Source organism: Triticum aestivum, chromosome 2A (assembly GCF_018294505.1).
Source record: "Triticum aestivum cultivar Chinese Spring chromosome 2A, IWGSC CS RefSeq v2.1, whole genome shotgun sequence".
NCBI classification, from domain to species: domain Eukaryota; kingdom Viridiplantae; phylum Streptophyta; class Magnoliopsida; order Poales; family Poaceae; genus Triticum; species Triticum aestivum.
In genome coordinates, this window is record NC_057797.1 from 141,169,214 (window position 1) to 141,182,323 (window position 13,110).

The 13,110-nt window shown below is 43.0% G+C and overlaps 1 protein-coding gene across 1 annotated transcript; it reads right to left on the bottom strand.

Annotated features, from left to right (window-relative positions):
- Positions 1 to 221: 221 nt before the first annotated feature.
- LOC123188028 (putative anthocyanidin reductase) lies at positions 222 to 12,818 on the bottom strand. The gene is made up of 5 exons (XM_044600058.1): positions 12,569 to 12,818; positions 12,283 to 12,452; positions 7,093 to 7,308; positions 589 to 983; positions 222 to 492 (listed from the first exon to the last, which is right to left on the bottom strand). The coding sequence occupies exons 1-5, from the start codon at positions 12,672 to 12,674 to the stop codon at positions 360 to 362; spliced, it is 1,020 nt and encodes a 339-aa protein (XP_044455993.1). The 5' UTR covers positions 12,675 to 12,818; the 3' UTR covers positions 222 to 359.
- Between the last annotated feature and the right edge of the window lie 292 nt (positions 12,819 to 13,110).

The window sequence follows — 13,110 nt, forward strand, 5'->3', positions numbered from 1 at the left end:
TGTCTATCAGTATGTTACTTGCCTGAGATTCGATCGTCGGTATCTTCATACGTAGTTCAATCTCGTTACCTTTATGAGGAATTAACCACTTGATGGATTGAATTCCACAACAGATAGAAAATGTGACTTATCGAAAATAAAATTTCAGGTTCAGGAGAAGATATCACACCGCTTTGGGCTCTAACATGCACACCACTTTGGGCTCTAACATGAAAAACTCATGACATAACCCAAAATTAATAATAAATAGGAATAGTAACCTCAACATGTTTGAAGAAAAATACACAAGAATTCAAACAAATAATGTATACACGTATAATTGGACTGTAAAATGTTGATCAATGTTATGTGCATGCACATCATAGCACCCCCAACCTCTCACCGCAATCCACGCTGCCATCAAGCACCTCCTTTGCTCCATACTTATACTTAAACCCCAGTTCCACGAGCTTGTTTGTGTTAACATGCACCCTCACTCCCTCTCCCACCACCCTAATAGTTCACACACACACCCACAAAAAACACAATATTAATCGCAAAGTACCACGCAGGAGTAATGAAACTAAGATATTTTGTTCAAAAACGTACTCTTTGTCCACTATCTCGAGTTCAGGGTGTTTGCCAGCGTAGTGCTCCAAAACGTCCTGCATGTTGGTGTGTGCGGTGGTGCAAAGGTATCGGCCACCAGCAACATCAAGCGACCTCTCCATGCAAAAGATATGCGCCTCACAGATGTCGTCAATGTGCACTAGTGGTATAGAGCCAAGAAGGGTCTGTAGGGACTTGAGGGACTTGTGGTGGAGCTTGACGCCAGTGAGTGGTGACAACATGACATGGATGCTTCCACTGATGTGCGGCAGTAGAATGTCTCCTCCTACGAGGCCGCATAACAGGACAACAACGTCGAATGCTCTGGCTTTGGAGAAGTCGTCATTGTACTTGAGTAACTCCTCCTCAGATACGGTCTTGGAGGAGACATAAGCCTGTTGATAAAACAAGTCAACATGGAGACCACGGAGGATTGGGCATGTAAGATCTTGGGGTTAAAATAAATATAAGTAGATGTTATTTTGGGTTGCTAAAAGAAATATGATGATAGGGTGTGACAACACTTGCTATGCAGTAAGTATCTCCACTCGCACGCGCTTCCTTGGGTTACGGGAAGACCATCAGACTCTCCTTTCTATAAAGACCTAATATTAGAGAAGATATTATTTCTTGTCCATTGCGTTCATGGTTGGGAGTGGTGAGTGGTGGGAACGCATCTGGTGCACCGACGCAATTGGTGCTACCGGTGCACCGAACCCCGTTGCACATTAAAAAATATTTAAAAAAATCTAGAAAAAATTCAGTGCATTGATGCAACATCACTGTAAGTTGTCACAAAAATTCACGTCAAAATTCAAAACATTGCTCGAGATACAAAAATGACAAATTTGACATCAATGTGCTAATGGGCCAAAACTAGGTTTTGGGAGGACACATGGCTATGGGATAGGATTGAATGAGAGGTACCCTACCTTGTACAACACTACCAAGGAAAACATGTCACTATGGCTCATGTTTTGAACTATATTGTTGAATGTTTGTTTTCGATAGGTTTCGACTGAGAATAAATGAATATCATAACTTTAGTTGGTGCAACTCTTGATTTCAATCAATTTATCTCAGGAGTCGGATGTTTCCTAATGGAAACCCCCATAGTTAGGCGTATTGTACAATCAAATCAATGTGTACCCTTCACCATAAAAAGGATCAATGTGTACCGACATTATGAACGATAACAATGTTTTCTAAATGCAAAAATCATGTAAACATATGATAACCCTCAAGACTAAGATATTTATTCGGTATTTAGTTATAACAAAAGATGTCTTAGCTGAACACAACTGGCACGACAATAAAAGGGGTTGTCCTTGCGCAATGGGTGTGGATGACGTTGTTTGTGTGGTATTTAATAATTGGTTAAGGGGTTGGTACTGAACAAGCACAAATGATTAACGCTCAAATCTGGGTGGGGGTTTCATGCACTTTATGTTGGGCTTTTTGAATTGCCATAATAATATTGTGTTTAACAAAGAAAACATTTTCAATTTCTTGAAGGTTGTTCCCGTGGCTACCCATTGGGTCTATACATGGTTCTCACTGGAACATGTGGATGTGAGGGATGTTGTGGACTTTGGGTGCATACGCATTGAGACGCAGCTCGGGCTTCATTCAAACAATTCAAATGGTAGCTAAGATACATGGCACATTATTTGTAAAATGTAATATGTTTGCTTTTAATCGTAGTCATAATGGCGTTGCATTCTTGTTTCTTTTGTAAGGATTGGAAATTTTGCAATAAAAATGCTTGCGTGCATCAATCAATACATATGAGGGAGACTTCTCTTGTCTTTAAAGAAGGCAAAATAAAGAGTTAACTTTACATTATTTTGTATTTTGTAAGTAGCTTTCTCTATATCGATCTAGTTGCGCAAAACTATTAAAATGTGCATGTATGGAGCATTTTGTTGGATACGGTTTCTCCAAAGTTTCACGTTGTGGACCTAAAAATAAGAATATTGTGATGATTTAGAAGTAGATATTCCCCAAATTCATCTATGTCATGCAAAATATGGCAAACAATCATGTTGTTGTAGAATTAGAATATAAGGTAAGCTAGACGATAAACTGCGTGTTGCCACATGAATTGATTTGCAATATATTTCCATGAGATTTGATTGTATGAAAATGAATATTTGAATTAATAATATATTGCATATGTTTGACCACATCATATGTGCTCTCAGTTACCGTTAGGGAGTTTGAGAAAAAAATTGCAAAAGCATAAGAGAAGAAAACTTGGTATGAAGGACACACACACACACATGCATGCATGCAATTAATTTTTAAAGCTTATTGAGGTGATGAGGTGAAATAGCTGCATGTGCTCTAAAATATTTAGATATAGACTAGATAATTGCTCGCGTGTTACAATGAGTGTTTAAATATTCTAGTAGGTTACTGGTAATTTACCTGCTTATATTAATGTGATTATGTAAAAAAGATAATTTTATTGCTAAAAAATTATTTGATAAGTATTTATTGACTTATCAAAGAAAAATATAGTTTTATTTCGTAAGTCAATGAGAGGTCGAGCAGTTGAAGGAGTTCTCAGAAAAACCGGTAGAAAAAATAGATATGGGAGAGGAAAAAATCAAACGAGATAGAAAGAAGGGGAGTGTAAGTAAGGTTGGACGAAAGAAGGAGACGTAGAACCGTATGTGTTTTTTAATGTATACATAGGAGAGATGAGTAGGAGAAAAGATAAATATCACAAATTGTTTTGTTTCAGATTTTGTTGTTTGCCTGGCCGTAGGGTCCACATGTGATTGTCCATTACTCACATCCTCATGTAACGAGGTGTCGACTGCTTCCATCTTAATAACCAACCAGGATCGCATGAACAAGATAGGAGTCGCAAAAAATGCAAGTCAGACCATTGGGTGCATCTATAGCTCGTGCCTTGCGAGTGCGAAATGGTCTAAAAGGGAAAAGAAAAGGAAATTAACCGAAAGAAATTATGGGAAAACCCTAACAAAAACCAGAAGAAAAAAAACAAAGAAACAAAAAGCAACGTGGGGTAGGGGTTCACGTAACTCATACGCAAGAGCAGTGACAAAGTCATACAATAGCAAGATTAAAGCCACCATATAAGCAACAACTGTCGCTACACCTATCCAATTGATGAAGGGGCGCTGATAGCATGGGCCTAATACCAAACAAACATCGCAGCCAAACCTAAACATCTAAGACCTGAGGTCCCAATCATGACGCCTGCCTGGTATGGGGCACCTACCAGGACGCATGCCGGGTATGAGGCTGCCGCAGCCACCTGCCACGAGTCCATCTTCAGAGTTGTACTGTTGCATCTACCGTGCTAGGTCTCTCTGCCATCGACGCCACCACGACGCCAGACAGCGCCGTCCTCCTGCGCGAGTCCATCCTCCACCAAAGAAGCCGTCCGCTGGTCCCGCGAAGCCGAGTGCACCTCCAAGAATGCCGCCCCAAAGGAGGTTACGACACATGAATGCTGCCAACATCCGATCGGCTGACCTAGGGTTTCCCCTGGAGGTATTGAGTGAAGTTGGGAGCTTCACCTCAATGTTGCTTTCATGAAGGAAACGATGATAAGGGCATCGTCATCATCGGCTCCGGCCATCAACCGAAGACCAGGTTTTCACCCGGATCCGTCCCAAGAAATCCACCCAACAACATATGCACTGTCTCGACCGCCTTCAAAGCCCCAGATCCAGCCGCCTAGATCTGGCGACCAACCGCAGCAACAGTGCCACCATGGGATCCCTGGCGCACCGGCCACTGCCTGGGTGTGCCACCACTGAAGCCTAGGAGGAGGGCTCCCACCCCGCCTCGCCAAGCCGCGAGAGCCGCCGAGAAGGATCCCGCGCGCTCGTCACCGTCTCTGTCCGAACCAATCCAAAGAAAATCGCCGTCACAGATCCGCCTTGGACAGGGACTGCACCACGCCATGCTGCCGCGGGAAGCCCTAGCTTCACCAGCCGCCACCCTCTAGGGCCGCCGCCCCGGGATCCAGACAGAACCTCGCCGCTGCCACCAGCCAAGTTCCGCCACCGCCGACCGGCCACTGCGACCTCCGCCGCCATGCCGCCGACGAATCTGGGCGAGGATAGCCATCCTCCCCGTGGACACACGCCGCAGCCTCTTCTCCCGCGTACTCGCATGAGAAGCCACCGTGGCCGCGTCCCCACCCCTCGCCGGATGTCGCGCACGAGCCGCCCTGCCGCCGGCGAAGGCTGCCACCACGAGGAGACCCGCACGCAGCCGCCACACAGCTCGACGTCGATCCATCTGCAGACGCGCCATGGGCCCGACGCCGTCAAGATCGTCGCCGCCACGCCACCAGGATCCGCGCGCCCCGGCGCCTCCGCTCGGCCTGGCCGCTCCCGCAGGCCACGAACGCGAGGAGGGGAGAAGGCCCCCACCGCCAGCCACCGCGGGGGTTTTGCCCCGGCGGCTCTGGCCGGCGGCGGCGGGGAAGGGGAGGAGGAGGAGGAGGGCTAGCGGTAAGGGGTGGCGGCGCCGCCCGTGTCGCCCGTGGGAGGAGCGACGCGGGGGCTAGGTCAAATATCAACTGAGTATTTATGTAGCAAAGAGAGCCTTGGCTTAGTGGTTGGTCATGCGGTTGTGCAGCCTAACGACCCGAGTTCAATTCCTAGAATTGACAGGTGATGCATAGGAGTGAAATTCTTCCCCATTTAAAAAAAATATTGTGTGTGAATCCACCTGTTCCTTCTATACGCTCATAGCTCCCCTGACAATACCCCTATACTTACTGTCGCAGAAATTCCTATGATACTGTTAAATATTGGTGTTCTCATGTGGTGTTTGATGTTGGAATTATTGCACTTTAGCCCATTTTACTATTTTCAATTATTACTAGGAAATCTAGAGGCTCGTATGACCCGTTCATGCATGTCAAACTAGTGTGCAAAGTTTAATCTCGTCCCAGTTGAGGAGAGAGTGTTGGACCAACATATAACGTTGGTTGCCTCACACAACATTAAGAGATTGAGAAGACGACCCATACATGTGCTCCTCCTTAATCATCCACCTCGCACACACGTTGTATTTCATTGTCGAGCCGAGCCGAGATAGAACCTATGCCATGTGTGCGTGGTGTCTTCTTTTTTCACACTGAAAAGTAGCCAAAACAATTTTGCACTAGTGGAAAACAAAGCTTATTGGACTGTTTCCCTTCATCGGTCGCTGCTCTTCCGTAGAGAGAACCACATGCGTCTGCCTCCTGTTTCCATATCCTTGGGCTACCTATCACTTTCCAATCTCGCTTCTCGAGGTGCACCGCAAAGTGAAACAACAAGCCCGTGAAACCCTGCCTCTTGTGATTATGTACCAGAGAGGGACGATCTTGTTTTTTGTGATAGCTCTCGGATGAATGTTGGATTCTTCTCCACTATGGTTGTTCACAGCCACTTGTCCAATGACAACTAGTTCCGCGACCCCAACGATCTCTTCGGCAACATGGCTACCAACGTGAACGCCTCATCTTCCACCGCACCATATCTGTTCTTGTCCCGCTTGTTAGGATTGTGTTTGGACTACTAGTATCAGCAATCGATATGCATATGATGCTTTTCTCTTATATTTACCTGTTTGCATGACTAGTTTCAGTACTTTGTTGCTTGAACCAATTATCATTTCTATTATGATTATCATATTTTACCTATTGTTTTTTTGGATTAAACTCAATGAAAAATTGTTCATATATGCAACATATCTTGGAAACTTTGGAAGGAGCGCAATGAGAGAGCGAATAACAATGAATTGTCATTGCCACCGGTCGTCTTTTCATGCATTCACATTGAGTCTAGGAATTGGGTCCTGGCGAGTGCCAAGCACTTGGATAATATTATGCCGAGAGAACAGGTTCAGATTTTTGCTTTAGGACTCGGATACACTTTTATGAAACTCTTTTATTTAATGTACGTATCAAATCTTTTACTCTATGGAAAAACGATGGATGTTTTCTCACATGCATGTCCACAGGAGGATTGTGGCTACAAAATTTGATGGCACTTACGGACGTCACCAATATGATAATCGGTATATGTAGTAGAACTTTATATGTAGTAGTCCTATCATGCATGTAGTACACTGGACCAAGTATCAATCATTGTTTAAGCCAGCCAGTGCATATGCTTGGAGCGGATGAATATAGAGGTTTTTACCGAATAAGGGAGGCATCATAATCTTCGAATTGGTCCATTACCTTCTTCAACATAGTCATAGGCCGGTCTCATATGACTTTAACATGTTGACTTTATTTATTTATTTATTTTATAAACGGTTGGTGTTTGACTATGTGCATCTTAATCTATAAGCTGGACGTAACTAACAAAACATCATATATTTAGAAATATCTAGAAACGGCGGGAGTACATTTTAGTTTAATATAAAAATGGCTTTTATAAAGAAAATGCATGCTGTACGCGCTAATATCCATGAATTTACTTGGCGGGGTCTAGGCGGCCAGGAATTAGAAACACTCACATCCAAGAAGCCATCGTTGCTGTGGCTGTAGGACAGGCCTAGCGGGGTCCAGCAGGATTCGTTCACGGACTCCTTGTACCCGTCGCCGTTCTCACGGAGCGGCGAGGCCGTAACAACGGAACCTGTATGGATGACACGTCTCACTGTCTTGGACCGCTCGCACTGTTGCAGGATGGTGCGCGTCGCGTCCACGACCGCTTCCGTGGTGTCCTTGTACTGCGAAATCAAATCAAGGGGAAAATAAAAAGTGAAGCCAATGTGTGGCCCTCAAACAACAGCCATGTATTACATCCTGTTCCTTTTTAGTCAGCATATATGTTTTGTCTGAAGTGAAAATATTTCTAATTTAAAAAATATATAAAAAAACTACCATTCATAATACAAAAGAAATATTATTAGATTCGTCATGGAATATAGTTTCATATTATATGTATTGGAAGTAAATTTGGTCAAACTTAAAAAGTTTGACTTGATACAAACTTGAGTAAAAAGAACAGAAGGGAGTAGATTCAAATAAGTCAAGAAACTAAGTAGTAGTACGTGCTTGCAAGAAAAAGAAAAACGGACTACGATTGCTTCGGCGTGCAAAAATCTCTTGCTATAGAAACCGACGGGCGGGTAGTGCTAGCGAATGCTTGCCAATTGCCAAGGGAGTAGAGCTATCGACGACGTCGTTTTGCGGCCAGCGGCGACGAAAGCATGTGTCCTCTCAAGTCACAGGGTCATTAAGGGCGTGTTTGCATGTCCTCCCGCTCCACGCTTCACAAAAAGCTAGAGCGAAGCTGAGCCGAACGAAAAATCTCGAAGAAGCTAGCTTCGAGAAGCACAGTCGGAGTCCAATGTAAAAACACGAAGCACCAAAATCACAGCTCCAGGAAAACGAGAAGTGAGGAGTTTGACATAATTACAAGGAGATGCCACCACCAAGTCGAAAAAACAATTCGCACGGCTCAGCTCCGACGCCTGTTCCCCTCTCTCCCTCGACATCTCTTCTGCTCGTGACCTACCCAGCGCCGCCGGTTGCCGCCGCCACGCCCGATTCCACCCCTTCGCCGGCCGGCGAGCCTCTCCGCCAGTAGATCCAACCATTCCAGCCCCGTTCTTGCCGGATCCCGTCCCGAACGAGCACTTTCCAGCGCCGCCAGCCAGGAGCAGCAACCCCACCGGCAGGAGACGCCCACCTTGACGCCATTGATGCCGGTGCTCACCATGTCATCCTTTGAGCCAGCCTCCTCGCCCTCGCCCCAACCCAAGGTGAGCTCGCCTTTGCATCTTTCCTATGGCTGGTGATGGTACTGTACAAGTGCTGGGAGAAGCTGTCAAGCGTGCAGAACGCGTCGGAATTGCCAAGTGAAATGAGAAGCTTGCTCTAGAAGTTGGATTTGTGAAGTTTTAAGAAGCTAGATAGATTCCTAACACGCTCTAACTCATAGTACACAGAGAATTGAAAGGAAGTAGTGCCATGCAAAAAGGACAGGTGTCCCATGAGCGTGATCGCGTGATCGCGTGGAGCTGTACCGTATGTGGATGATTCCACTAGGTTGAACATATGTCCACCGGCCGATGTGACAATTTTTTAATTTTTTCGCTAATCATTCAAGTACATAAAACAAAGTCTTCTCTCAGTCACTTTTCTTTTTCTCTAGCGTAGCGCGAGGACGAAGGCAGGGACATCATGAGAAGCGCCATCAATGAGCGTCGGCCACGGCAATACAAAGACTTGTATGAGTGGGAGCCGACAATAGCTGACGGTAATGAGTAATAAACTTACATTTCCGCTTCGGTACGACCCCCTTAAACACATCAAGGGCTTCGATTATTTCATACCCTGTCATAACAAAGGGTGCGATGGTCTTTTCTTAATGTTTTTTTACAATAGCTGATGGTATTGAGTAATAAACTTACACTTCCGCTTCGGTACAACCTCCCTAAACACATCAAGGGCTCAGATTATCCCATACCCCTTTATAATCAAAGGGCAGGATGGTCTTTTCTTAATGTTTTTTTACCAGTTGGATAGCCACTTCAACCAACTACTCATTGTGTTATATTCTAGCGGGAAATATATAAGAAAACACAGTAGCGTACATATTTATGAAATATTTTATGAAAAAATCTGAAACTTTTATTAAAAAAATGCGAACAAATTTAAAATGCCGAATAGTTTTGGAATTTGTGAACGAAATTTGAGCAATTTTACTTTGAAAGTGAACAAAATTTTGAAACACAAACAATTTCTGAACATCTTTCGAAATATGATTTTAAGAAAAATTGTGGTTTTCTTTTTTGGGAGGTTTTGTTTGTCCCATTTTCAATTTTATTTTGATCTTAATTCTCTTTAAAAATCATGAACTGTTTCTAAATCGTGAACCTTTTCTTAAATCCATGAACTTTTCAAATCCGGAAATATTATTTTAATATCGTGAACTTCGTTTTCAAATCTGTGAACGTTTTTACACATCCAAGAACTATTTTCAACTTTATGAACTTTTTCCAATGCCCGGGATTTTCTTTTTCAAATTTGTGAGCATCTGTTTTTAAAATTCATGATTTTTGTCAAATCCATGAATGCCTGGGCAGGCCCAACAGGCACGCGACAGGAAAGATGCATTGCCTAGTTGGGCTAAAACCTAAGTTTTTTTTCTTTCCTGTTTTTAGTTTTTCTTTTTTCCTTAATTTGTTTTTCTCCTTTTTGAAACCTATCTAAAAATTGAAATATTTTTGTAATGCCAAAAATGTTCATATTTTCAAACATTGTTCACAATTTTTAAAAATATTCTGAAATTACACTATTCACGTTTACATTTTTGTTCACAAATTTAAGAAATGTTTGCAATTTGTGGATAATATCAATTGTTAGGAATTTGTCCACAATTTTAGAAAAAGTGTTCAGGTTTATAAATTTTTCATACACAATTTGAAATTCCATAATTGTTCACTAATTTCAATAGGTTGTTAGGATATAGGAGAATGTTCATGTTGATTGATAATGCCAAAAATTGGAAATAACAGAGGCATTCTTAATTAGAAACTACATGCTCACTGATGCACCCGTTTGGCCTAGTCTAGCCCACTCCTCTCAATAGGTGTTTTTTTTCTATGGATGAATAACCCCAACTTCTTGCAACAACTTGACACGGATATATGAAACATCCATGCCAGGTTTGAACAACTCCCGACACCGTTTGCACGTTGTGACACGTCCGCCCATTTATCAGTTTTTTTACCGAAAAAACTCTAAGAAATGCAAAACTTGTTAAAAATCCAAACAATTTGGCATGATGCCTTGAATTTATCATAGAAGCTGCTGAAAAAAAATTAGAGCCATTCAACGGATGTCGAAAATCAACGTGCTTTCAAAAGGATCCTTCTCACCCTATGTGAACACCCTTCGTCGCACATAGTCTTTGGGGTGCTATTGTTTTCTTAGGACTTTCAGATGAATCTCTGATTCTTTTTTCCCTGTTTCTGGAATAAAAGATTTTTTTCTAAGATGGTGTGGCATGTGTGGGTCACATGTGGTGAGGTGGATAGTTTGCATGTGAAGAGAAATAAGATAGTGGGGATGAATTATTTAGGTATTATAGATACCTAAATTGATAGCATATTAGAAATCATGCACTCTAAATTTGGCCGGTGCGATAAAAAGAGTATTCATATTGTTTTCTTGAGTAAATAAGGTATTCAAATTGTTTGGGTGAAATGTACGTGAAAGGAATATTGATTTACGAATAATGATATTTCAAATTATGTATGCCAAGAATTAGGTACTATACACTTCGTGTGAAATTTCAAATTTTCAAAAGGCTTAAAGTATTATTTTTAGGGAAGGTTATCCTATATATGATTACATGTGTCAGCTGAGATGCGCAATGCAAGCTTCCTGGTGTGACAAAAGTTTGTGGAATTGAAAAAAGTTCATCGGTTTGAAAAAAGGTTAAGAATTTGACAAAAAGTTCACAGATTTGAAAAAAAATCGCAAAATAAAAAAATTCACAATATTGACAAAACAAAGTACATGAATTTGATAAATGTTTGTCAAATTCAAAAAAATTCATCGACTTGAGAAAAGGTTAAATAATTTGTAAAAAGTTAAAAAAATTGAACAAAAATCTTGAAATTGATAAAAGTTTGTGATATTGAAAAATATTCATTTATATGAAAAAAGATCACAGATTTAAAAGATAAGTTCAGGGATTTAAAATATCTTCACGAATTTAAGAAAATGAAAATAGAAAATAGAAAAATAAGAAGAAATAAAGAAAAATAAACCAAAGAAAAAAAAGGCAAAAAGGAAAAAAAGACTGATAAGATGCACAACAAGACGAATAAAAGAAGAATCCAGGCACAACATGTGCGCTGTCCTATTTGGTTACTGTAGGTAGAGATAAACCAAGAGGTTGGGTGTTCGATACTGCTTCACCCACTTACTTTTTGAAGCTTAAAAAATAATAAAATAATAAATGGGCCAGGGCCAGGATGGAGGGGGGACATGCTCCAGTTTGTCTGATGGGCCGGCGGATCTGCTAGGTACGTCTATGGGCAGGCGGTTAGGGCTGGGTCCGTCGACGGCTGCACGAGGTAAAAGAATACAGAAGAGAAGAAGCGGGGCTGGTTATGGAGCTATTATACATGAAATACTAGAGTACTCTAGTAGTTTTACTACTTGTAATTTTGTTCATGAGTTTAGGAGCTCGAACGTCGAAGCTCACAATCTAGCAAAGCATGCACTTAAACTGGGGCTTGGTCGCCATGTTTGGTTGGGCCACCTTGGGGATCTTCATTTCGTCCATGTAAACTGTGTGACGGATCAATAAAGCTTTGCTGATTGTCTCAAAAAAAGGTAAAAGAATACAGACTATTGGAGAAAGAAGAAGATCTGGCCATCCATTCCGTGATCCAACGGCTAAGAGTAAAAGCAATTGACGCCAAAGAAAATATTCAAGTACTTGATAAATAAGCAGTCTACTACAATAAGTTTTTCTCAGCTCCGAGGGGAGAGAGGGACAATGACAGCTCGTCTTCAGCTTGCTTCAGTGATTGTTCTCGTCGCTAGATTGTCTACAAATTTTATTGTATTTTTTCTATTTTTGACGTTCATTCTATCTCCATGATTGGTAAAACAACAGCACCCCATCTTATCATCGTAACCAATACACAACCGGCCGAGACAACTAATTACTGGTTTACCTTGGAGCTGCCGGAGTTGTGCTGCAGCGGGGTGGCGACGAGGAAGACGAACTCGCAGCCCTGGATCGCCGGCTCAAAGGAGGCGGCGTCGTAGATGTCCGCCTCGAAGAGCACCAGCCGCTCCGCCGCGCCGGGGAGCGACCTCAGCAGCCCCGTCTTCTTCTCATCCCCTGCCAGGCCAATTGTGCTCAGGAGTACGCACAGAGAACTTCGACTGGGCCATCGGGGCTTGCGTGACGCGGCCGGGGCGTCGTTCTACAGTGACGGCGTGGGAGAGGGCACGTACCGAGGTCTCGTACGGTCCCATGGACGGTGCAGCCTCTGTCGAGCAGCTTCTTGACGAGCCAGGACGCGATGTACCCTGCCGCTCCGGTGACGCACACCCTGCTCATCTTCTCCGGCCGGACTCTCTTTCCTATCCCCTGACGCCCAGTGATCCTGTGTCTATATATATATAGTACGTGTGCCGTGCTGCACCCTAAGCCTCAGTGGTATTATCCACATGCCCCGCCTTGCTGTAATCGGTTCTGAGTGGTCGCGGACAACGACATTGGTCTCCGAGGAAATGTTGGAGCCCGTAGTAGGTGTCCAGTCCACCTCCGATAGCGATTTGCTTCGTCACACCTACGGCATCTTCAGCGCACCCCGCAAATTTTCTTTCGCAGCCGTTCGTGAATAGAGAGGATCAGTCTGCGAACATGGATGCGCGAGGACGCTATTCAATGCTAGCTGCATATATTTTAATTTTTTTTAAACAAACCAGATGAAATTCATGCAAGCAAGGCTAGATTTCATTAAGGAAGAGGCCCGGCCCGTGGCCCAAGGCCT